This window comes from Chenopodium quinoa, unplaced genomic scaffold, assembly GCF_001683475.1.
Source record: "Chenopodium quinoa cultivar QQ74 unplaced genomic scaffold, ASM168347v1, whole genome shotgun sequence".
NCBI lineage: Eukaryota > Viridiplantae > Streptophyta > Magnoliopsida > Caryophyllales > Amaranthaceae > Chenopodium > Chenopodium quinoa.
Genome location: NW_018743791.1, coordinates 955969 through 982455, shown reverse-complemented (window position 1 = coordinate 982455; position 26487 = coordinate 955969). Strand labels below are relative to the sequence as shown.

The 26487-nt window shown below is 33.9% G+C and overlaps 3 protein-coding genes across 4 annotated transcripts; 2 read left to right on the top strand and 1 right to left on the bottom strand.

Moving 5' to 3' along the window:
- The first annotated feature begins 602 nt into the window (after positions 1-602).
- Positions 603-7744, top strand: LOC110685046 (K(+) efflux antiporter 3, chloroplastic-like). 2 transcript variants are annotated; one of them, XM_021861507.1, is made up of 19 exons: positions 609-879; positions 1762-2148; positions 2777-2878; positions 3059-3139; positions 3397-3498; positions 3590-3667; positions 4125-4193; positions 4375-4425; positions 4886-4996; positions 5075-5176; positions 5286-5420; positions 5542-5723; positions 5835-5970; positions 6116-6187; positions 6272-6373; positions 6487-6648; positions 6866-6955; positions 7051-7212; positions 7334-7744. In XM_021861507.1, exons 1-19 carry the CDS (start codon positions 844-846, stop codon positions 7553-7555), a joined length of 2382 nt encoding a protein of 793 aa, XP_021717199.1. In that variant the 5' UTR covers positions 609-843; the 3' UTR covers positions 7556-7744. The 2 variants fall into 2 exon arrangements, with proteins under 2 accessions (XP_021717200.1, XP_021717199.1); XM_021861508.1 differs by lacking the exon at positions 7334-7744 and having other exon boundaries at positions 603-879; positions 6861-6955; positions 7051-7190.
- Positions 7745-9232: 1488 nt separating this feature from the next.
- LOC110685045 (probable sphingolipid transporter spinster homolog 2) lies at positions 9233-17362 on the top strand. The gene is made up of 17 exons (XM_021861506.1): positions 9233-9500; positions 9755-9918; positions 10384-10512; positions 11302-11403; positions 11988-12092; positions 12167-12242; positions 12605-12679; positions 13254-13356; positions 13444-13506; positions 13663-13726; positions 14264-14343; positions 14956-15032; positions 15186-15299; positions 15410-15529; positions 15688-15816; positions 16045-16123; positions 16797-17362. Exons 2-17 carry the CDS (start codon positions 9755-9757, stop codon positions 16907-16909), a joined length of 1593 nt encoding a protein of 530 aa, XP_021717198.1. The 5' UTR covers positions 9233-9500; the 3' UTR covers positions 16910-17362.
- Positions 17363-18474: 1112 nt separating this feature from the next.
- LOC110685044 (nucleobase-ascorbate transporter 1) lies at positions 18475-24297 on the bottom strand. The gene is made up of 14 exons (XM_021861505.1): positions 23812-24297; positions 22335-22432; positions 21653-21829; positions 21163-21263; positions 20978-21053; positions 20549-20608; positions 20280-20467; positions 20078-20174; positions 19782-19868; positions 19458-19516; positions 19275-19366; positions 19088-19165; positions 18847-19001; positions 18475-18687 (listed from the first exon to the last, which is right to left on the bottom strand). The coding sequence occupies exons 1-14, from the start codon at positions 23885-23887 to the stop codon at positions 18475-18477; spliced, it is 1557 nt and encodes a 518-aa protein (XP_021717197.1). The 5' UTR covers positions 23888-24297.
- Between the last annotated feature and the right edge of the window lie 2190 nt (positions 24298-26487).

Sequence of the window (26487 nt, the reverse complement as noted above, 5' to 3'; positions counted from 1 at the left end):
ATTTTATAATTGCTTACCAAATTTCTTGGTAAATTTTCATTACCATGTAACTATGTAAGAGGAGGTGAGTCATGAGTGGTAATGTAAATCTATGAAGAAAAACCATGTACGAGGTTGTAAATTTTATCCACTTTTACTAACAAATCATGAACTTTCATACAATATATCATCTTCTTTTGTTGTTTACAAGAAACTTGTGCAAAAATCATCTATCTTTTTAACTTTCATAAATATTTCTATTCAATCTTTGGTAATTTTGCAATATTATATTCAATTGAGTAACAATTGGGTTTAAATTTATGACGTTCTGCCATCTTACTTTAGAAACTTAAATTTATGTTCTAATAAAATCCTTATAGGTAAAAGAGAAAAACTTTTAAGTTTATCAACACCAATAAGTTAGCAACTATATTCACAACAAATTGTTACTAAAACAACTAATTTTGCCGAACAAACCATAACCGTAACGTAAGTAGTCTCACATGATTGGTCAATTCTTAGGCATATGGAGAAGAATTTTAAACTTTGTTTGATGAAGAATTATCAGCATCTAAAAGGATAACAAGTTGTGAACAGAGCCACGTAGGCAAATAATTCAAGGAAAACAAAATCCAATCTTTGGTTGAAAATGAAAATGTACGCTTCTCCACATAATTTCTGGGCAATTCTGCCCACCGTGGATTCTCCATACACACTTTCTCTCTCCTCCTTACACCCCCACAAAAATATTCACAAATTACAGTTGCTTATTACTTCTAATCTCTTACTAATTTACTGCTAACTATTAAGAATATGAGTTAATCATATTGCATTTATGGTTTATGCTCATTATTTTTGTTAATTATGGCGGATTCTATGGTCTTTTCTCATTGCTTCAAGGTATTATTTGTTTCACTCTTATTCACAAGTTTTTGTCTTTATTTATTTTGGGTTGAATTGGGTTTGAGAATTGAGTTCAGTATATGATAATATGGGTTCTAATGATGATATTTCCTCCGTTTCTAAATAGTCGCAATATTTATTTTATACCCGTATGTAAATTTTGATCATTAATATCTTTAATTATGCTATTACATATTGTAATTTGGTCTATATGTGACATATAAAGGTATGTTTACTACTTGTACTAAGCTAAGACCTCATTTGCTATAGTTATTTGTGGATTTTACTTCAATTATTCTGGGAAAATTAGAACATTGCATGTTGAATTTGGTTTAATGAAGCAAGTTACTGTATCTTTTTATGGAACTTCTGCTTGTACTTGGCCAATTTTGGATAGTGGAACCCTCTTTGGACTATCTAAAGGGATGAACTTTACTTGAAGAGCTGGATTTTGGGTTGGAATTAAAGATTTTGAATATGTTAAAATGTAGATATTAGAAGAAAGATTATAGTTGCTATAGGATATTAGATGATGGGGACTAAGATATGTGGTTTGACACTTATTGTCTTGGCTTTGGACACCCAATTAACCGAGGTATACCTTTGAACTAGAGGCTCGATGACCTGATAATCCGTTAATGGGGCGGATGTTATACATGTAGAAAGAGTTGTCCCCATTGATATGAAACATCCTGTTAGTGAACACAAGAGGTTAAACTTTCTGCCTGTCTTGGTTATACAATCATGTATTGTTGGAAATTTGATGGTCTATAATAGATGTGTAACAGAATAATAATAATGTACCGCACTTGCAAGATGATTCCGTGTTTGAATGTAAACCAGTATTTCTGACTACTGTATTTTCTGGTATTCTTGCAGGGTTCTGAATTCACATACAAGAAGATTTTCAATAAAACCCCCTCTACTGAAAATTCAAGTTTTCGTAGATATTCTTTTCAGTTATTATCTTCCAGGGATCGTCTATTCCATCGGCCCTCATACAGCAGCTATCCAAGGTTACAAGAAAGTTATGTTACGAGAACTGGATGGGAGAAATTGTCAACATCAGTTCCAGCAAATTTTAGTCATAGAAAATTATTCTTTTCAGGCTCTAGAACAGATGACAGCAAAAGATTTCAGTTGCATGTTGGAGTTGATGTAGCCAGTGCTGTTGATGTCATTAATGACTTAGGGTTGGATACCTTGACATTCTTGGTGGTTACTGTCGTTATTGTCCCTGTATTCAGAACTATAAGGGCTAGCCCTGTAAGGCATTTTATACCTTCTCATTCCGTAACTTTGATGTTTGATGTGTCTGTTATTGTTTCATACAAATTTATGTGGCATGCTATCAAAAAAGTCGTACTTTGTTTATAGGCTCTTTAGAAAGGGAAAGTACCAGCATATAGATGTTTTGCTGGTACAGAATATGTTTTGCTTTTGAAGTAAAATGCCACAGGAGATGGATTCTAGATTAATGCAGCTGACATCAGTGCTTTGGCACTGTTGTCAAATTGACCACGTGTCCAATTTCATCTTCAAAGTCTCTCTGAATGCTGAGAGTTATTCCGCATAGGCTTAGCTCTATCTCAATTTTTTTATGGCAATCCTATTTCAGTAAACACCAAAGATGCCAAGTTAACTTAACCTCACTGGTTTTTTCCCTCTCATTCAAGATCTGCAACTTTGTGCCATTTTTATTTATTTATTTATTTATTTATTTTTTATAGAGATTGCAATTATCATGTATATCTGAAGCATTTAGATGTGGCTTTTGGTCAGCATGACTTGTAAATATGTAGAAAATCTGCTAGAGCTGTTTCTTTTACTTGTGCCCCTGTCAATTTGCTAAATTCTGTTTCTAAAATGCTTAAGTCTTGCTTTCTAAATGCAGATACTTGGATTCTTTTTTGCTGGCGTTATTTTAAATCAATTTGGCCTCATTAGAAATCTTACTGATGTTAAGGTTCTCTCAGAGTGGGGTATCCTTTTCCTGGTAAGGTTTATTTTTTCTGCTTATAGCCCTTGTGATAGATAGATGTTTCTTCAAATCTCTTCTTTAGCCTCAAAAGAAGCATGCTATTGGTATACTGCTTTCCCTAGATTACACTAGTATGTGTTATTTCAAAATTTGCATATGGCCCTTATATGTTTCATTATCATTTTCTTATGTCAGCTTTTTGAGATGGGTTTGGAGCTTTCACTTGCACGATTGAAGGCTCTTGCGATATTTGCTTTTGGTATTGGATTGCCTCAGGTACACTTTGTGTTAAGCTAGTGCCATTTTCATAACTCATAAGTGGATCTGTTATTTTGCTCCTTTAACAGCCTTTATTCGTTGTCATTGGTTTATTTTATTGTGTGTTTGTGTCATCCATTAGTCAACAGAGGGCCATTTTGTTTTTAATTAAGGGGTTGTATAGAATCCTCTTATTCGTGTGTATGATACCTCTCAGCATGCCAATATTATGTTTTTATTCTTACTCCTTGTTTTGTTCTTTGCATTTCTTTTAGGTTCTGTTGTCCACACTTGCGTTCACAGCATTTGAGCTTCCTCCAAATGAGGCAATCGGGACAAGACTTTTGATGTTTTTGTTTAATTCACGGCCCGATTTGGTACATAATTTTAAGCTTTCCATTGGTTTACTTTGTATACCTTTTATTCATGTTGCTGAAGTTATTTCTGTGTTCTTTGAGTCAATTACAGGTTAACATCAGGAGTATTGATGAGGCCATAGTCATAGGTGCTGCCCTATCGTTGTCATCCTCTGCCTTTGTTTTACAGGTTGGCAACTAAACTCTACTACGGAGTACTATCTTGGGTGTAGCTGGATAATTCCTTAGCTATTATTCCTTTCAACTTATAACTAGCTTTGGTCCATGCAATAAACATGATTTTATGTAGTCAAATTTAGTTTTATAATGTAGGCAATAGTTTATAGACTGTATACTGTTAGTCTCTTCTAGTTAAGTATTAGTGTATTACAATATCATTCTTTATATTATTATAAGTCACTGCCGTTTTATCCTCTTTTACTCTCTATTACAACTATGGAGTCTGAACTTTCCAAAGTTCACTTGCTTACATAGTCTCTGTTACTAATCCTTCGTGTATTTTGGTGTTATGGAACTCAAATCTGCATCCATTCACCTCCAATAGATTGATGTTTGTTTGCTCCTATTCATTTACCAAGTATATATTTCTATGAAGTCCTGACTTACATCATATACTTGTTTGTTAGCTTCTTGCTGAGAAGGGTGAGCTTCCAACAAGGTTTGGCTCGGCTACTTTGGGCATTCTGCTGCTACAGGTTAATACTGATATGACCATGTTACTGATCCTCTTATAGATTGAGTTTAATGTAATTACTTGTTATGAGATTTTTAATAGCAACAGCCTGTAATCTTCTCAATTTCTTGTGGATAATGAGTGGTATTTCATGAAAGCAGAATTTAAGTAACCCTGTTTCATGAATTTGTGACCTTACGCAGGATATAGCAGTCGTCCCTCTCTTGGTGATACTCCCAGTGTTAGAAGGCCAGGTATATTATACTCTTAATTATTACCGAATCCCCCCTCCAACACACACACACAAACAGAAATTATCATTAAAAATTGCGAGGCCATTGGGGGAGCCTCTTTATTCATGTATCTGAGAAGAAAGCATATGCCGTCCGATGTGTTTGATGGGTATCTGGCAGAGCAGTCTTGTGTGTATTTAAAACCTATAACATTCTTTTGGTTGGAAGAGCATGGGGTGAGATGGGATGGGTGAGTGTGGCACTGTTTCTATAGTCTCTTCCTGTAGTTGAAGTTATGGAGGAAAGCCTTTCATGCTGGTGTTTGTTCATCTTTTTTTGTTCTTTTCTGTTCTTCTGTCCCCTTTCTCATGCTTTGGATGAGCTCTAACTTTACAACAAGTATTATATGAGTCTGTTCTTTACATTAAGTTTATTACTGCCAAACTTAGATCATTTGTAACACATTGTTGTTTCTCTGAAGAATTTAGAGCAAAGCATATGGCCAATGCTTGTCAATGAAAGTCTGAAAGCTTTACTTGGGCTTGGGTTGCTCTCTCTTGGAGGGAAATTGATCCTGAGGCGAATCTTTGAGGTAGATTTGAAATAGTTTATCTACGCACCTTAAGTACTTGTGTTATGTACTTCAATTTAAAAGTTGACATATTATTAGGTCGTTGCAGAAACAAGGAGCTCAGAGGCTTTCATTGCTCTTTGCTTACTTACAGTTGCTGGGACCTCACTTGTTACGCAAAAGCTTGGCTTCAGTGACACGGTTCTGATGCATTTTTGTTTATCATGGGAATTGTTGAATCATCGATTATATTATTGTTTGACTCACAATTATTTATTTATCTTTGTTGCTTGCTTTTGAAACTCATCAGCTCGGAGCTTTTTTGGCTGGTGCCATACTGGCAGAAACAAATTTCAGGACACAAATTGAAGCTGATATAAGGCCATTTCGGGGTTTACTTCTAGGGTTGTTCTTTGTCACCACAGGAACTTCTATTGATATGCAGGTACTCATCAAGTCCTAGTGGTCTTGAATAGTACGGAGTAGGTTTCGGTCTTTTTGTCTTACAAAAAGTTCTAGTGGTCTTGAATAGTATGTTGATTTTATGTCACCATCTTGCTCTGCAGCTTCTTTCCCGAGAATGGCCAAATGTTCTCGCGCTCTTGGGTGGCCTGATTGCTATTAAGACTACGATAATAACATTCCTAGGTCCCCGGGTTGGACTAACCTTACGAGAAAGCGTAAGAATAGGATTCCTTTTGTCCCAAGGAGGTGAATTTGCATTTGTGGTTTTCTCTCTTGCAAATAGGCAAGTTATGCATATACTGCAACTTACTGTAATGGCTTTTCCAGCTTTACATTTATATTTTACTTATTTTTATATTTTATTTTATTTTCTGATGAGACTTCATGTAATCAGGCTGGGAGTTTTACCTCTTGAGCTCAACAAACTTCTCATAATTGTTGTTGTGCTGTCAATGTCATTGACGCCTTTTCTAAATGAACTTGGACGGCAAGCTGCTGATTTTGTTGCTGAAAAATTTGAAGCGGACATTGTAAGTATTTGTTAGTTTGATATAAGTTGGTATTACCGAGAGAGTCAGATAGAAGAGAGAATGGATCAAACTTAAAACAGTCTTGCTTTTAAAACTGCCTCTCGCCACAATAGAGCATCACTATTTTTTAATATTTTTTAAACAGATAGCTGCAGAGGGCTTGAACTATGACGTTAGTGAACCAGTGGTTATTCTTGGATTTGGACAAATGGGTCAGGTAAAGTTCCACCATATCATTTAGAAGTTTGCAAGTTATAGCAATGCAATTAGCATTCTGATTGCTATGTGACTGCAACTTCAGGTCCTTGCAAACTTTTTGTCAGCACCATTGGCATCGGGTGCAGATGGTGAAGCTGCGGGTTGGCCATATGTTGCTTTTGATCTTAATCCTAATGTTGTCGAGGTTGGTTCTGATTTTTATAAAAATTATGCAATAATAAGGGGAAGAATGATGACCGATGAGTTCCTCCCCACCAGAGATCACTTGTAAGATGGATTTTCTCTTCTTTTTAACAGTCAGCAAAGAAGCTTGGGTTTCCAGTCCTATATGGCGATGGATCTAGACCGACAGTTTTGCAGTCCGCCGGCATATCTTCTCCTAAAGCTGTTTTAGTCATGTATCCGGATAAGAACAAGGCAATCAATGCAGTTGAAAGCATTCGACTCACATTTCCATCGGTAATTACTCAGTCATTTTCCTGGCAAAAAAATGATATCACTTGTAAGATTATCTTCTACATCCAAATGATGTGCAAATGGCTAAGTTTTTCCCCTGACATAACGTTGTCAATGTGATATTTAGTGGACTCTTTCGATAAGTTCATCTTTCTTGTTAAATGCGATGGATAGAGAGTCAGTTATTTATCCTTGACCTGACAAAGTTTGTACAGAACAGGTCCCAATATATGCTAGAGCCCAAGATCTTCAGCATCTGTTGGATTTGAAAAAATCAGGTGCAACTGAGGCAATAATTGAGAATGCAGAGGTAAACATCTGTGTAATATGGCTATCAATCTGTCTAACTTGTTTTGCTCCGCTAGAGGGTAACATCAGACTTGTTAATTGTCTTTCTGTGAACAGACAAGTTTACAGCTCGGCTCCAAGCTTCTTAAAGGATTCGGTGTAATGTCTGATGATGTAGATTTCCTGAGTCAGCTTGTCCGAAATTCCATGGAGATTAATGCTCAAGACACTGTGAACAAAACTAAAGATCAAGAATGCAATGTAATGCAGCCTGTGCAGGTAATTTGTCAACCGAGTTTTAAATTAGTTCTGCACAATTCTGTCCATTACAACAATTTTCCTCCTTTATTTTCTGTTGAAATCAAATCCTCAACCAATTCTATTTTTCTTGTCTCAAAAGGTTCGAGTTACAGATTTGATCACTCCAAAATCAACGGGAGCTGCTGATACTGATGATAGCTTCTCGGATTCAGTTCAGCTGAGTGAAGATGATGTTGAGGATGTTGAGAATGGTGGCGTGTCTTATTTGAAAATGGGCAGTGAGAACAATTCAGCCGGTAAAGCTGAAGACATTGACGAGAGTGATACTCTTTCCCTCAAGTCCCCAAATGACAGGATATGAAAAATCAGAAATTTTTTGTACATGATGTATTGTTTTGTGATTAATGTGCTTCGGTTATTATTCTTATACACTTGTAGAGTTTCATCACCAGAATGTATTTTTCATGGTGATTTTATTCTTGTGATCAATGTAGGACAAAATACAATCATAATATTATTTTGATGTAAATAGCGAAAATCTTTTGAAATTTGTCTTTATGTTTGCCTTAACACTTTGTTTAGGAAAGTTAAAAAGGTGGATGAGGGTAAACTGACAAAGGCCCTTCATGTTATAGCCAAGTATAATGAAAAATGCATGGCTTAACAAAATTAAAATTGGGTGAAAATCGATTGTTACACCAATTGAAAGCCGTGGGTGCTTCCTACCATCTACAAGGCATAACCGAATAAAAAGTGAAAGACGAACTAGCAAACCATACAAATTTACATATACTCCGTAGATAGGTGCAACCAAAACGACAAATTTACTATTGTGTCTTCGTGTGTGGTTCTGCACATATGGTTTATCTCATTTCCACCTACTTTCACTCCATTTGTTCCCCCAAAAAACTTGCCTACTAATCCAACCTACTCCCTAATGCATGAATGAACATCAAGAGAATATCTACTATAGAAAAGAGCCAATTCTTGAGAGTTGATTAGTAGTTACTCCTACTTCTTTATCCTAATAAATGTAGTACCTAAAATTGAGTATAAAAGGAATACTTTATATTCAGTTAAAAGCATTCTACCACTATCAAAAGTGGGATGAAATTTTTACCAAGAAATGTTGACCTTTTTCCTTAGATTCTACACTATAGTATTGCAGTTGTCAATTGTCATTGCAAAAAATGATACCAATATAATGTTGATAATGTATTCCTTGCCTTTTTCTTCCACTAGAATCCTAAATCATGCATTTATGCAACCACTTCACGGTGCATGCTAATGTCTTTTCAAATTTCAATATAGTTGCTCTTTTTACCCTAAGAATTTAGCCTTTTTAATACTGTAATTAATATGACTGGGAAAGTAGCAAAATTTTAGATCACCAATAGTATAATAAAAAGTTCTAGTAGTCTTACTCCAATGACTAGTAAATTTGGATTAAGAAGAATAAAAGAACAATTTTCCTTAAATAACGGGAAAAAAAGCTTAAATTTTTTAAATATGGTAGTTTTACGGACAAATTCCCTTTAAATTAGCTTATTTGTTAAACAAGTCGTCTCAACATGCACGTATTATTTACATTCGTTTGTTATAACACCTACTTCGAATTCGACAAAATAACCTTGTGAAAAGCGTAACATTGATTATTAAATTGGTCATGAATCCAATTTTTTTTTTGACGGGACGAATCACGATTTTATTTAAAGTTTCATTTATACATCTAAGTGGTCCAAAATCAAAAATTAAATGTAATTTTTACAATTGTACATAGATTGAGATAATTGGATGGAGGATTATAAACATGACAAAGAGTATATGATAGCTATAATAAATTTAACTTTCTTTTGTGATTTATACGTTATATTTTGTTAGTTAATATGAGTTTTTGCAAATATAGCGAATATTGTTTAAAATCATGCATAATAAACGCGTTTACTAGAGAAAAATAAGATAGGGGTGAAACTTAAGAGTGACTAAAGTTACACGTGATGACGTGAATACAAAAACAGCAATCATTAACCCGAAAGACGAGGTTAGAGTATGATTCAGAAAACTGTAAAGAATCCAAAATTCATTTCACAACTCCCGCAATATCCTACGTTATCATTTCAACTTCTTTTTTATTTTTATTTTTTTTACACACCTCCAATTTTATTTACTATAGTTTTCCAGAAGATAATTGTGTTTTTTCAAAAGAAGGTCGTAAAATAATCAACTTTTCTGTTAAAAAAATAAAGTAAAATTATCACAAACAGCGATATCAGAGATGGGTGATTAAATTCTTTGATCTATTACAGGTAAAGAGATAAAATTTCCTTTTTTTTTTTCTACTTTTTTCGCATTAATTGCTCAAAAAATTAAGAGGGGTTGTTTTTTTAATTGCCTTTTCTGATTATTTCAACCTACCATTCACATCAGATTGCGTGATTCAGAAATTCAGTACCACTGAAGTCAATTCAATTACCCAGAAAAATTCAATTAAAATTTTTACTTTTTTTTGTTTTTATTTTTATTTATTTTTTTATTTAATTTTGGTGGGTGGGCTTATTAGATGGGAGAAGAAGAACAGACAAAACCAGCAGAAGAAGATTCAAAGAATTCTTCAGTTGTTGTTGCTGTTACTGGTGTAGAACAACCAAAAACTCAAGAAGAAAAGATGGTGGTTTCAGATGTCAGAAATTCTGCTCTTCAGCCTTCTTGGTTTACACCTAAAAGGTATCTCCTTTATTTTGGGTGTTTGACTTTATAATTGTTTATGATTTTGGGGTTGTAAAATTTTGCAATTTTCTTCAATCTTTTGGGTGTTTGATTTAAATTATGAGGAAGATTTATGATTTAGGTAATTGGGGTTTTTTTTTTTTTTTTTTCGTTTTGTTTGAGGTGTTAATTTTATGGGTTTGTGGTATTATGTCAGGTTTTTGTTAGTTGATCATAATGTTGATTTTAGAGAGGTTTTGGGTGAAACTTTGGTGTTAGTAGAAAATAATCTTTGAGAAATTAGGGTAGAATTGGTGTAGAGTAGAAGGTCCGATCACCACGAACTGCAAATCAAAATTAGGTTATAGTGTTTGAGGTGATTGCATGTTTCTCTAGAATTGGAATTGTGTTATCTTCTTTGGTCTTTGATGATTGGGTATGCTGCAAATTTCGATGTGTGAGCTCATTGTGTGTTTTATGCAGGTTACTGGCATTATTTTGTGTGATTAACTTGATAAATTACTTGGATCGAGGAACAATTGCTAGCAATGGTGTGAATGGCGAACGCAAGACTTGTTCTGGTGGTAAATGCTCTGGTGGCAGTGGAATTCAGTAAGCTCTATACAATGACTGCATCTAGGTTTTAGTATTGCTTCGGAGTTGAGATATTAGGACTCATTGTTGTTATGATTCGACAATGTTGGAATATATAAAATGGTTAGGCAGTGTTAGTAGTTCTCTTTCTAATTTAGCTAACTGGTGGATCAGTCATTGGTATACAACTATACAAGTCAACATTGACATTTACTTCTGACATTTCTTTTCGCATTTTTGCTGAAACGTCCTTGTGATTCTTTGCCCCTATGAGAAACGAAGTCGGGGACTATGGTGCTTAGTATTGGAACCAGATGATTTTGTAGATGGTATTTGGTACTAGTAGTCTTCTGAATGTAGTATTTGGAAGTCTGTTAGAGCCTTATTTTGCTGCCTGAATAGGTGCATAAACAATTAGCTTGCTTGTACTCCACATTGGTTCTTGATAGTGTAATTGACTGATGGGAAAAGAGTATACATATGAACTTGGGACAGGACACATTCATGTTTAGCTGAGCTGCCTGCGCTTGTACACACATGAATCCTGGGGTACAGAACAGTGTCTATTTTGGCATTTTTCTAATCAAGTATTATTTCAGTCCTACTGTCTGATGATTGTCTCTCACATGTTAGATTAGGAATGACATAAATGGACTACATTTGTCTTCTTGCTGGTATTTAATTATTCGTTGTGCCCTTTTGGGGCATATCCTGTTTGTGAATGGATTTTTGTAAGCCATCAATACTGACCTTGTTTTTTTATGTGTCCTGATGATTTGATCTTGTTGTCTTGCCTAATGTGTCTAGGGGAGAATTCAACTTAAGCAATTTTGAAGATGGTGTGCTATCATCAGCTTTCATGGTTGGACTCTTGTTAGCTTCCCCTATTTTTGCTACATTAGCAAAGAGGTGGGTAGTTAATTAGTTTTGCATTCTGCTTATACTCCTTATCAGAATTGTGCTTTTTTTTTTTCCTTCTTGCAAAGACTCTTCTGGAATCTATACTGATTGAAGAAGCTGGATCACTTACCTCTACATTAGCAAAGAAATAATAATGCCTTGAATACACTTTTATAATTTGAGCTGGAAGATGTGACTTCACTGAACAAAAGAAAATCTGACCCCAACACACATACAGCGAGCACACGCATGCATGCACAGGCACATACACACATAATAAATCCCAATTGCTCATAGTATGTCAAAAATGTTGCATTTTTTGTCTTATTACCTTCTCACCATGCCTTGACCTTTAGGGCCCGAGGCTGAACCAAATCCCAACTAACCTTGCCCGAATGCCACCCAACCTATTGGTTTCCACCCCAATGTTGCTTTTTCTGCAATCCATTGGACAGAAATCTGCAAGTTAGCTTCTTCGTCAGTATGGATAGCTGTACTAGGATAAATTTATGTACTGTTGATGTTCATAAAGCTGTATGATGAGACAGATGATATTGTATATGGTTCCTTTTTTTTTCCTCTTGTCTTTGCAGTATGAATCCATTTAGATTAATTGGAGTTGGATTGTTGGTCTGGACTATCGCTATTGTTGGCTGTGCGTGCTCATGGGATTTCTGGTCCATTTCCATTGCCCGGATGTAAGTCTAATCAGATTCTGTTTATTGTTCAGCATATCTTTTTTATCTAACTCATAGGATTTTTTCTTTCTTAGGCTTGTTGGTGTAGGCGAGGCGTCATTTATCAGCCTTGCAGCCCCCTTCATCGATGATAATGCCCCTGATACTCAGGTACTTGTTTTCCCTCTTTCTCCCCTTAACTTAAAATTATAGCATCTCGTATTTTGTATTCTGAAAATGCATGCATTAGCATGAATGAAGTGTAAGGCTAGTCTTTTATCTTCCATTATCACTCTCATGCTGCAAACTTTTATGTTCAGACTTCATAGAACATAAAATGGGCTGTTGTTTTTTTTAGCTTTTTTTGTTTTACCTCTAAGGAACTTCTTAAATGTTGTGAGTTCAAAGCTGTCAATTCCAATGTTCTTCTACCCACTTGCCCAGGCATATAAAAGGGCTATCGTTTCTGTCCTTACCATGCAACATGATCAATCAGACTGCATATTTGATTACTTTGTATTTTGTTATGTCAGAGAACAGCATGGCTTGGATTTTTTTACATGTGTATACCAGTTGGATATGCAGTTGGCTATATTTTTGGCGGCCTGGTACGTTTGCTGAAATTAATTATCATAGATAATTATGCTTAGAGCTAACTTTTAAAAATCAAGAAAGTGGGGTTTGATTGATTAAAAGTGATTTTTTTTTCCAAACAAAATAGACTAAGGTGAAATGATACTTTTATTTGGGGCAGATGGAGTAACAACTTTAAATCATAATTTATTAATACTCGTATTATTTTTTAGCTTGAAAAGTGCAATTTAGAAAGTGGAACTCATGCAACAAAATAACATATCAAATATAAATTTTTCTAACATAATCAAATCAATTACTTTAATTATGTGTGTAAACTACAATTTATCAACAAATAACTTCTAAGATCATATTCAATATTTGACTGCAATCACCTTAGCATATTATTAGTAGTCAGTTAAAGATATAATTTACTTGCAATCAGTTCAATCTAATCATGAGTCTATATGTGAAAGCATGTATCAGTTTGTATCAATTTCACTTTCGCCAGATGAATTAATATCATTATCTGTGCTGCTTGTGCTTAATATAAGATAATTTATTGGGCTGATTGCTTTTACACCGTACTGTCTTGTTTCAATATTTTAGGTTGGAAGCCATCTTGCGTGGCGTTGGGCTTTTTGGCTTGAGGCAATTTTGATGGTTCCATTTGTTATATTAGGATTTGTTATGAAACCACTGCAGTTGAAAGGTTTGTTATTTATCCGTGCACTAGTTTTTAAGCTTATGCTGCTGCTTGTTTTCACTTATTTTCTTCCTTTTCTCCTTTGATTATCAGGATTTGCACCTGCTGGATCCAAAAAGGCGTCCTCTGTCGAGACAGTTGCTCCTGATGCACTAGGTTTGCAAAAATTAACGCCCCTTTAAATACTTTTATTTGTTACTTGTTATACCATATTTTCGAGCATTTATATATGTTAAAATAAGTGAAGGTCAAAAGATTCCCCCCCCCCCCCCCCTCAGTCTATGTAGTGAGTTGGTGTGCATTGTCTTGCAGATTCAGAGATTTTAGTTACTGGTGACAGTGAGGAGAAAATTGATGATTTGGGTGAAGCTTCCAAGTAAGTTTAAACCTTCCTCTGGTTAGAATTATAGTTTGGCACTTGACTTGAGTATGTCTTGCTCAGTAGAATTGAAATGCCATTATTAAATTGATAAGATAAAAGCAACCATGTAACAGGAGGGTTATGAGAGTAACGACTCTTGATGCTAGATGCAGAAGAGATGCTAATATCTTCCTGGTTTCAGATGGACTGCATGAAAAGATGAATGGTTATGATTTACTCTAAAATTAGAGTCAAAAGCTGCAACGTTTTCATAAATAGATGTTGAATACTATTTGTAATGGAAGTATAGACTCTAAAATATCTGATGTTGAATACTACGTAGTACATACTTTATACAAGAGTAATATAGTCAATTATTCATAACTTTTATTTGTAATGCAAGTCCTGGTTTATAATAACAATCTTACACACCCCATCTTTTAAAATGATATGGAGTATTTTTCTAATGATTCAAACTCATATAATTATCTCGCAATTTAATCCAATTTGTTTTTTTTTTAATTATTATTTTCTTCAATTTTGAACATACAGATCAGGGAATGTATTTACAAGATTTTTAAGTGACATGAAGGTGCTTCTTTCTGAGAAGGTTTATGTTGTCAATGTTCTAGGTACTTCTATATCCTTCTGTAGTGATAATTGTATCATCACCCCATGTATTTTTTTATTTTATTTTTTGTTGATGGCATAATTCCATATTGTTTGCTGACCTTAGACCTGGTATTGCTTGTGAAGAGTGATTTTCTCTCTCAGTACTCCGCTACGCCCTCTGTTTCAAAACATGTACTGTATATTTTGATATGTGGTCAATCATTGTCAATGTTGGGCATTAATTGTATGTCATTATTGCAAAAATAACGTAACACAATACTCATAAAAGTTATAAAATCACTATGAAATCGTTATATAACTCATCCTATCATATACCTACAAATTAGTGGGAAACATTAGAACAGGTTGACCACTGAAATCAAATGTTGTTTATTCTTGTAAAAGGTCCTTTTTATCCTAGTTATAAGGGATATGAATAAGGATTACATATAATATGGTGTTTAGCATGAAACTTATGACAATCATATGTCATTCAATGATAACAACTATTTAGTAATTTTACTTTGGGAGATGTATTCATTGCCTGAACATAACCCTAGGGCTACTTTTGACATGTTCCTTTAGACATAAAATTGTCCCAGATGCTTAAACGTCTGTATTGTTTTCTCCAGGTTATATATCTTACAACTTTGTTTTGGGTGCGTACTCATACTGGGGACCAAAGGCTGGTTACAATATTTACAACATGGTAAGTTCTCACTTAGTTCATGATACCAAACTAAGTCCCTGAGCTATTAGCTCTGGAATCTGTTGTATACAATGAGATGTAACTTGTAGCAATGTGCTTGTAATAATAATGCATTTAGTCTAACTAACTCAACGATGTTGGTGACTTTGATAGGCTAATGCGGATATGGTCTTTGGTGGGATTACAGTTGGTTGTGGATTGGCTGGAACTATAGGTGGAGGTCTCGTTCTTGATTACATTAACTCCACACTTTCCAATGCTTTTAAGGTAGAAGAATTACTTGATGGGTTTTTTTTTTCTTCACAGCATAAATGCTAGCTCATTGTCAAGATCCTTTTTCATCATTTAATTATAAATTTTCTTTGGAAAACTTGCAGCTTCTCTCTGCTTCAACTTTTCTTGGAGCTGTGTTCTGCTTTGGTGCTTTCTGTTTCAAGAAAGAAATATATTTCCTTATTTTCTTCGCAATTGGTGAACTACTTGTCTTTGCAACTCAGGTACATTTAAGAAATCATATTTATTCAGTGATATCCTGGTGGTTTATTCGCTATCATGGCATTCATATTATAGTAATTTGACAGAAAGAGAACAAATACATAACAGAATTATGAATTAATTATATTTGTGTAATATATTACCTTTCTTCCGCCTGCAGGCCCCTGTAAATTATGTATGCCTTCACTCTGTTAAGCCCAGTCTACGTCCACTTTCTATGGCCATGTCCACGGTTTCAATTCATGTGTTTGGAGATGTACCATCCTCGCCCCTTGTTGGTGTTCTCCAGGTACATTTGCACTTCATTCTTTCCCTTGTGTTCTATATGCTCCTTATTTTCCATCTGAAGGCTTCATATTATACTTTATGTATTAATAGTCATTGCAGGTCAACTACTTGGTTCATATCTTTTATAAGAATTGTAGTATTCTAGGATGAAAGAGCATACATATTAGTATATTACAGAGAATTTATACCATTTTCATGCCTCCACTAAATTGTTTCATACATGCTGCAGGATCATATTCATAATTGGAGGAAGACAGCTCTAATTTTGACTTCTATTTTGTTTCTAGCAGCTGCAATATGGTTTATAGGTAAGAAATTGTCTGCATTCTTTTTTTTTTTTAACGACAATTTATTTCGGAGCTTAACCTTCTCTCTTGCCACTCGTCACTCGTCCCTAAAGAGAAGGGAAAGATGATATTGTCTTTACGACCTTTAATTTCGGGCTTAACCTTCCCTTTACTGCATAAAATGTGGAAAATCTTGGGTCTTTTTTCTTAGTCTTATAACACTTTTGAATTGCTTCAATGAGGATCATGCATCTCCCTGCAGCTTGACTTGACAGCAAGTGTTATGTCTCTAGCAGGTTACCTGGAATTAAAACTCTCAAATCAGTCTGTGGGGTCGGTTTTAGGATGGGTATATTTTCAGTTAGGTGTAGGAGGTTTTAAAGTGGCTTTTCGATAAAATCAATTCTCAGTTCAAACCCTATATTTTAAGGCAGGTTTTGGGTTGGTAAATTTTTCCTAGGTCAGCCATCTACCCTAGAATTTTTATCTTTTAAAGAATGCACTGTAGACATCATAACAAATTGTAACCTGTAAGATGGTAAACCTTAGCTCTTATTCGCTTAGCTAGTTAAACTCTGCTATATTTAATGGTTGTATAAAACTAGTACACCACTTCATGCTATAAAAAACTTGCTTAGCTACACAAGTATGTGTTGCTTACTGTGAAATTTACGAATTTATGTTATGGTTACAGGGATCTTTTTCCGCAGTCCAGACAAATTTAATGAAGAGAGTGAACATAATATCAGTGAACTTAACAACACAAACAAAGCACCACTGCTAGATGAGGAGGCAAATACTGCATAGTTTGTTTGTTACAGCCTATCTTGCTCGGGCTTTATAATTTGTCTCAGTAACAGAGGTTCAAACTCTTGACACTTCATTTGACACTTGGACACATATACCCGTGTCCTACATCAGTACGCAAGTTCGAGTAACATCGGTTCCTGCTATAATTCTCATAGAAACTGGCGTACACACGTTTCTGCAATTGTATATATTCCCTTTTGTGATTAATTGTTAGGAATATCTTTGTCTGCTTTTATCCCTCACGTCTAAGATTTTTGTAGGCGTTCGATTCGTTCATTTTCAGCAGTAGAGGATCCTTGTGTTAGCTTTTCTTGAACAGCTAGTTGCCTGTATAGATTTATCATACAGTAGGATTTAAGAATTACTATGGTTCAGGATACTAAAGTTACCCAGAATCGTATCGTGCTTATCCGAGATATCAAGCAATTGGAAATCTTTTTGGCTTTTATATACTGAATTTTCTATGTGACAGGAATCTATATGAATTTGGATGACTTTCTTCTGTGGTTTTGTTCTTTCTTTTTTTAGAAGTAAAGAATGAAAATGTTACCCAAAATGATCAATTAGGTTTTGTGATTTGTGAGTTACCCAAAATGCAATTGGAAATTCCAAAATCTTTTATATCAATCCTTAAAAAGATGGCTCAATAATATTGTTGATTGTTAAAGTTAAAAATAAGTAAATAAATAAAAATTCACCATATGAATTTTTTGTCTTTCCGTTAATTTAACATGTCATGTAATCATGTTTGGTTGAAGCTCAAGGGTCGTTTGAGGAGCTTAAACCTTAAAAATGGGTTGAAAGACTCGAAACTGACCATTCTACAGGGTCTCAGCTGATTTCCCCTTCCTTTAAGATGGCTAAATAAAGTTGTTGTCAATTACTTGTCTCAGAGTATAGGACATGAAAACATGTCGATGCACTTGACCGACATAAAATATTAATAAAGGTTATACAAAAAAGCTATAGTTTGATGTGTCAGTTATTCTGAAACAGATAAAATATTTAGTATCCAAGTGAGGCCGGGAATAGGAATCGGCAATTGGTAGGATAATTTTATCACCAATTCGGCCTCCCAACAAACCCAGAAAAACCAATAAATTAATACACGGAACAGAACTAAATCAATTGAATTCTCTGAATTGAACTAGGTTACCCAAAATGAATAGTTACATAAATCATGCATATAACCATGCATTCTTTTCAGTATAAGTACTGCATCTTTCTAATAATCCAGAAATTAGACATTTTTATATAGAAATGACCTGCACAATTGCAAAAAGTTAAGGCAAAGCTAAACATGCTCATTTTATTGCATGCCATTTACATCTGATAAGGCATTGAGAAGAATCATATACTATCCTAATTCCTCGTGGACCTTACTGCACATGGTCCACCAAAACTTACACCGGATAAGTTAGAAGGTTTAGCGTTCTTACGATCAAATTATATCCAGTTGTTGCTGAATTTCCATCGACAGTCTGAAATCAGCACGGGTTAGAATTACCAGAACCGATAAAAAAGTGTCTACTGGTCTCATTTCTGACTTCCAAGGGCAATTACTACGTAGGAGGAAAGAATCTGTTGAGATTGAACGGCAATGTGTAAAATTCTTCGTTCCTGTTATCTCCCCTAAAACTTCTAAACTTCACCCACCACGGCATTCCTCTATCTTTCTTCGATCTTTCTACTTCTAGTGTGTTGTCCAGGAACACTGATATGATCAAGCTCACTGTTGGTGATGATATGAAAATGGTTGTCACAAATGCATTGAACTGCCAAAAAAACAGACTCCAACTTCAGAAAATGAAAGGAATTTAATAAACAAAATGTTATTGTGAAACTATAGTTCTAACTTTTGAAAGAGATTTAAAATTACATAGGGTGATGTAAAGTACAGACTTTTTTAAGCAATGCTGTATAAGTGAACTCACCCATCCTGCATTAGTCCGAACAAGACCATGATCTAATCGATAATCATCGAAAAATTGAGGAATAGATATCCCGAGAAAAAGAGAGAGCCCAATAATAATAAGATTCCTCATAGAGTTCATATTTGTAAATTGTAGAAACGATAATCCAACTGAAGCTGCATACGAAAAGAGTTCACTTAGTTTAGTAGATTCATATAATTTGAGGGCATGAAAAATTTACAGATGAAGTTGAGGAACATACCCACAAGGCCAAAGAGAACACAGTATAACGCAGAAAATATAGGGAATGGTATGGATGCGAAAACAGCTCCAAATTTTCCTGCCACAAATAAAAGTCATTATATTATGTAAAGTGGAGCAGGGTTGGCGATAGTATGTAAAACTAATAGTTACAGGTTACTAGCAATTAACAAAATACATCAATCAACCTAAAGTAGAGAAAAATATCATAAAGCCAGCTGAGATTTGAACAACTCTCCGACTTCCTACTCGTGTGAGACCTAGCAATCCGACATTTTCCCTGAAATGATGCAGAATAGGTTCCTTTAGCACGAGGGAGAGTAAAACAAGTCAAGGTGACTAGACCATCAAGGTACATTGATACTACTTACACAGAGACAGAAGAGCCAGTGCCAGTTCCAAAGAGACCATCCAGCAAAACTCCGATCCCCTATAAGAAGATAAAAGAACAAATATTGTCATGTAAGAGAGACCACAAACAGGTGTACACGCGGGAGTTCTGACTCCTGACCTAGCACCTAGTATTATTTCACATATTTCAACTTTCAAGTAATCCACATAACTGGCATTCACCTTGCTTTAGGCAATTTGGCTACAACAAACAGCGAGTTTATATTTTATAAAGCCAACAAGCATGATCCTCAAAGACAAAATAAAAAGTTCACAATGATAAATCAAATACTGTAGCAACTTACCTGCCATCCTATGCCCCGACTCAAAACATAAGCTGGAGGAGGGGTAGCAATTGCAAGTCTAGATGCTGCCTTGTAAGCAGCAGTTGACTGCAAAAAATACAAATACCAAACAAGAAAAAAAAGAATTGTATCACTGATTAGCCTAAAATCAAGGTACATACATGAAAAACAAATTAAACTGTTCTCTTCAAGAATTTTTAGTTCTTAAGACACATTTTCAAAGAACAGATGCATATTTAACTAATTATGGCAAGGAAAAAATGGGTAAGAGGGTCCAATGATACAAGGTCGGTTACCTCAATCATCGAAACTAAAACAGATGCCATCATAGCTATGGAATGGCCAGCTGCAAAAGTAGGAGGGCCCCATTGCAAAGGATATGGGAATTTGAACCTGCATGAAGTTTAATCGTACAGAGTGATAACATTTAGTTCAGCCAAAAAATTCCACCTCCTCAAGATGCACATAACTGCTATGAGCTTTGTTAGGGATAATTACCATGGGGCAGTTGATATAAGATTTGCCCTATCTGTACGACAACTGTTCTGCGTATGTCCTGGCTTATGTCTGTAAGCCCCAGCTGCTGTCAGGATAACAGCATAAAGCCATACAATCGAGACACAAATAATGACAGGAAATCTCTCGAATATTGGGACATCTTTAAATGGTCTGATATGCTTCAGATACTACAATGAACAAAACCAGAATACCAATTATTAAGATTTCTTAGAGAAAACCAGTACAAGTTCATTTAACAGGTTACTCACTTGAGACAATCCAATCACGAGCAATAGCATTGGTAGCCCAATTTCTACACAGTTCCCTAGCTGAAATGAAAAAGGAGCTTGAAATAGTTAGCTGTAATATCCAGTGAAAGAAAAGAAAATGTATGCTATTCAGACAATCCTACATAGGTATGGATGCTTGACACTTAAATTTGGACCAAATATAAGAAAAATTTGATATAAGCTAAATAGCTAATATGATATTTGGTACTCATGAGTTGTGTTGGACATGAGTGCCTGAGTTTGAATAACATACTACATATAAAGTAAGAGAATAATTTTTAGAGAAGTTCAATGCATCAGATTTCAGGTCCATTCACGTGAAAAAAAAAATGGTCAAAAATAATTAATCACTCTCTAGAATAACCATATGCTACGTGTAAATCATCTCCTCAGTCCATTGGTACCTACCGCAGGAAATCCTCGGTGAAACAACCCTAAGCCGACCAAACCAACAACTGGTGCCATGCCAAGAGGACTGAAGAATCTGTAAAAACATGTAAATGTACATATCAGCACAAAAATGCTAACTAATAAGAGAAATACACCGCTTAGACACTAAGAGAGTCAGGAGACTCAGAAGATCCAATACATACCGTGAAAAGAGCCCCCAAAGTTGGCTGTAACCTAGAATAATCTGTATACTAGAGGAAACAATAAGAGCTCCTTGAATAGCCCTCATAGTTTGAATAAATCTCTGTAAAAAGGATACAAAAGGGTAAAATGTGGCAATTTGACAGAACCTTTAACAACTAAAATGCTCAACATCATGCAGTGGACATTCAATTACAGATAATCATTGTTAGGAAGAATACTTGTTGAGAAAGAGGGGGGGGGGGGGAGATGTTGACGGAAAATTAGATTTTTTTTTTTTTTTTTTTTTTTTTTTTTTGCGTAATCACTAGGCTTAAATTTTCATGATCAATTTGCACTCCGCTTCAATCATACTTCCGATCTTCTTAACTATTGAAAATCAATACAAATGCATAAGTGTACCGATTCTATTCCACTTAGAAACCTTGCTAAACCAAAGAAAGGACAAAGCTAGGAAGCACTTTGGCCAAACAAAGTGAAGGATGAACTTACATCATGATTATCCGGAATGCGCTGCAGTGATGAGTCATTTATTATGTATGCTACAGGAGCAAGGTAAGCAAAGGATCCTCCAACTACAGCAGGTAGCCTGGTCCCAAACAATGCTTGTAAGAGGGTGTTAATCCCTGCCACAAATAGGAGAGTTTGTATGACCCGTGCCTTGTCACCCTGGTCATGTTAACAAGGTATCACAATGTGCAGAAGGCATAGTAGACTTATAATTACCGCAATCAAATAGCTCAAGAGACAAATAGAAATTCAGCATGGTCTAAGCTCTTGAAAAGACATTAATCTTGATATTCTCAGATGATATAAAATCCTACATACTTCGTATTACTATCTCTAGGAGATTGTAAACAATCTTTAAGGTGGTTTCCTATAGTTGTGTTATCTATCCCTACCTTTGTTCTGAACATAAAAGCATGGTTTTAATTTCTCTTAACCCATTGAAGATACTCCTTTCATGTTACAACATAAGGAAAAATGAAAAAGAACTGATAAGAATAGCTTTTAGTAGACCAGTGCATTAATTTTACAGAAAACATTTTGGGGTTATAAGGCCACATGATAACATCACTAATCTTACAGCTTTAAATTGTTATTTTACCCAAAGATGTAACTTGTAAATCAATATCGGAGAAAACTAGGGATTTTTGGTAAAAAAAGGGCTTACATCAGATCCACCCATTGCAGGGACTATCAATGTAGGAATCATCACACTTGTACCAAGCATCAAAATGTAGTTCTGGAACGCTAGAAGTATGGTTTCGACTGCAAGATTGCTTCCAGTTATAATCAGATGGAGGAAGCTAAAAGATCTACCAACCATACATGTAATATGAACAAAACAAAAGATGAAGAAAGATATTTATTTTATGTATATAGATTTATATAATCATTAAACTACCATCCTTGAAGTGTTTATTTCTACATGGTGTAGTGGTCAATTTACTTATCAACTGAAAAGAAGCTGTTTTACTATAATTGTTCCCAATCATGAGCATAACCACATCATTTAGCTCTCACACTCTATTTCATATGAAGAAATTCTTGTTTTGAGGACTCGACTTTTAATTAAATTAACACCCTGATCGAATTTCCTTGACAATAAAATTTACAATTTCTTTCCATATTAGTGATGCTTCTTATTTTTAGAATCGCCTAAATGTCATAATTGAACTTGATCTTAAACTTCACTTATCAGCCAAATTAATGAGCAACATTGTTTACTGTTTAATCCATTTTCATCCCTTTCTCATGACAAAACAAACTCCTTAATCTCAGTGGACGAAACTAATTCACTCAATCACACAACAATCATTCAAAGTTTCAAACTTCAATGCGATTTCTCTCATAATCTAAACAACCTACCATAGTAATTTAAAGAGCAATACAATATAATGTATAAAGGAAGCACATTGCCAGTAATAAATCATATATCCTCACATTATAATAGAAAATCAACATTATTAACCTAATATAATAAGTCTTAGATTGTTTATAGTTCGATCAGAAAACTATATAAAATTACCTAAAGACCGCAAAATTAGGAAAATTCTTTTTTTACTAACAAACAAATTAACATAAAACAAATAGAGAATAATTGTTGCAAAAATTCAAACTACTTTGTACTTGATAATTTACAAATGTGGTTCTTAGAAAAGTGACACACCCTAATATTAATAGAAACAAACAGATAACTGAGAGCAAGACTATGACATTTTGACTAAAAACACCTATTAATACCAAAATTAACTTGAACTTTCAAAAACCTAATAAATACAATTAAATTTCATTCCATTTCCACAATATTTGGACCACCTGAAACAAACACTTTAACTTTCATAATAAATGTGGCAGATATTAAGATAAACAAATAATTAACTATAAAAAACAAAAATATAACCAAATTCAAATTACAATAAAACTCAATAAATAAATAAATAAATTGAAAAAATGAAAATTAAAATGAACCCTTTTCATTTTTTGAAAAACCCATGAAAAAGAATGAACCTTTTAGAAGATTTTCAATGGTGGTGGGACATTAATAATGAGCAAATAAGGATTAAGTACATAATTAATAAAGTAATTAAGTAATAATTACAAAAATTTAATGACTAAAATTGAATTAAAAGTGAGTAATACAGTACCCCAAGGAGGATTAGAGTCTATGCAATATTCAAGGTCTTGAAGTTGTTCCATGGGAGGATGACTAATGTCCGCCATTGTTAAAGAGCTTCAAAAACAGCAGAACAGAGTTCCCCTGTTTTTTAGAGAGAGAAACAGCAAAAATGAAGAGAGAGAAAGTGGAGAAGTGTGAGAGAGAAGAGAGAATATAAATTTTTTTGATGAAGAAGAATTAAAGTGAAAATTGTATTTAACAGATAGAAAGGTGGCTATACTATAGAAGAAGAAAGAATGAGAAAATAATAAAATTTTATTAAAATAAAATAAATAAAAGAAAGAAAATAAAAAATTAGAAAGTTAGAGAGAAAGAGAAAGAAAAGTGGAGAAAACTTATTCTTTGGATTTTGGGTTTGGTTGCTCTTTCTGCGCAAATTTCCAGTGATAAACTCAAAAAATTTAACTTCTTTTTTTCAATTTTTTGTCATGGAATTGGAATATTAAGTTTTGAACTTTGGGAACTATTTTGTGATTTTACAAAAATAGCCTCTATAGTATATATTTAACTCGATAGCGATTTGGTAATAGGTAGGAGTGTTCGGTTATACCATGTAAATGATATTATAAACTTCAATTATTGTTTCAATTAGTGTAATAGTGTTAGGGAAAAAAAATTGAAAAATTAGCATGCTGCATTGGTTATACAACAAAAATTAGTGGAGGTCATGTGATGATACAAGTATAATGAGGCTCAAATGCTCAATGTACAATCCTTGATGTTGGTGAACAATTACAATTGACTAATGTAAAAATATTGTACTATTAGGAGCTAAAAAGCATGTAAAGGACTTTAAAAGGTTATATTAAGTGTTTGTAAATATTCTTTCAAAAAAAAAAAAAAGTGTTTGTAAATATTAAAACATTTTTAAAATTATGAATTTTGGAGATGTCGGCTAACTTAGTTTAATATATTGATGTGCTATCTAAAACTAAAGATTGAAATTTATTGGTGTACTTTTCTCTCAATACCAACAAAAATTCATGTTATTTCATACAGTCATACATATGTAGTATATATTCATAATAAGTTGTTAAATTTGACTTGTTTAAATACAATATTGTACTAAATATAAAATACATATAAAGTTAAGCTTTCTTGATTTGGAAATATCTCGAAATAACATTCTAATTTCATCCATTTATGTAACCATTGATGGAAATAATCTTGACGGATTTGTAATATGCTAATGAATTTTTAAAATGTTTTGAATTAGTTAAGAAAATTACTCGGTAAAATTTTTGAATTTAAAATATAACGTAACTTAAAACTTGAAAAGGACATTATCTTAACAGCAATATTATGAGCTTAACTCGGGTCAAAATTAACTAGAATTAGATAGACTATAAGTAGATTTTTAGTACAAAAATACGTACTTACATAAATTTGTCAGCATTTGGAAAAAGATTTATGATAATAAGCTCAAAAACAAAACTCATCATTTGTAGTATTAAGAAGTGGGGTCCAGAAAAGGTCAGGAAGTCAGGAGTATTATTCAAAAACGGTCAATAACATCATCAGAATTCACAGGCTTATGATGTGGAGTCAATATGATCTCATTTTTTTATGTACGGTTGACTGTTTTTTTTATTTTATTTTTGTAATTATCATTCATCAAATCTATGTTGTCGATCAACGCTTCTTGAATAATCATGATTTTGGGGAAATTCATCCTTTCTTGGTCATTCCATTTCAAGGTTTTACTAGTCGTCTAGAGCTACTGTACTGTTGGGTCTTCTAGCTAGAATCTAAGGGCTTGTTACAATGATACACTGAAGTGAAGTAAGCTGAAATGAACTGTTTATAAGTGAAGAAAATTAAGAACTGAACTAAACTAAATTAAAGTTAAATTAAGCTGAAAAGAGCAAGTTCCTACTATGTTGTTTTAGGTGGTATATCACTATATCGTGTATGCTCTCCCTCATCTAGTGTTAATATTATGATTGGGTATTACATGATTATTTAGGGAAAACGATGGAATAAAAGTTAAAAATTTATTGTGAGATGAACTTATATTGTTGTTGCATGATTTAAAGACGAGGAATTCTAGGACTCTAACAAGGGGTATAATCGTCCATTTACCTTTACCATACTTGAAAAAAATAATTTTATAACACATGTTGATATTTCATTATACTCTTGATAGTATCACCATGATAACAACCACCTTATTCAATGATACCAACGAACATAAAATTGTTTTGTTGGTATCCATATAATTTGTTGTTGGTATCATATGAAATACCAACGTGTGCTGTTAGAGTCATAAATATCTTTAACGGTTAGAGTCATAAATGACTCTAACGGTTAGAGTCTAAGATTTCCTCTTTAAAGACGTTGAGACAATTTAAGAAAACAAGTGTGAACAACAATGTTCGATAAAGAAAATACCTTAAGTAACATCAGGGGTGTTTCAAAAAGAAAAAAAAAATCGTACAAAGTACAAGTAATAATTTTTACACCATAAAATTTTAGGTATTTGCCTTAAAGCCTCGTTTGAAAAAATGCATTTTTTGTTGATACCATAATCTTCTTTGGAGTAAGAGGGTAACAAAACTAAATACTCCATATCAGTTAATTATTATATCTTTATAAGCAAATATCACCAAATTGTTATACACTTATACTGTAGCAATTTAGCATG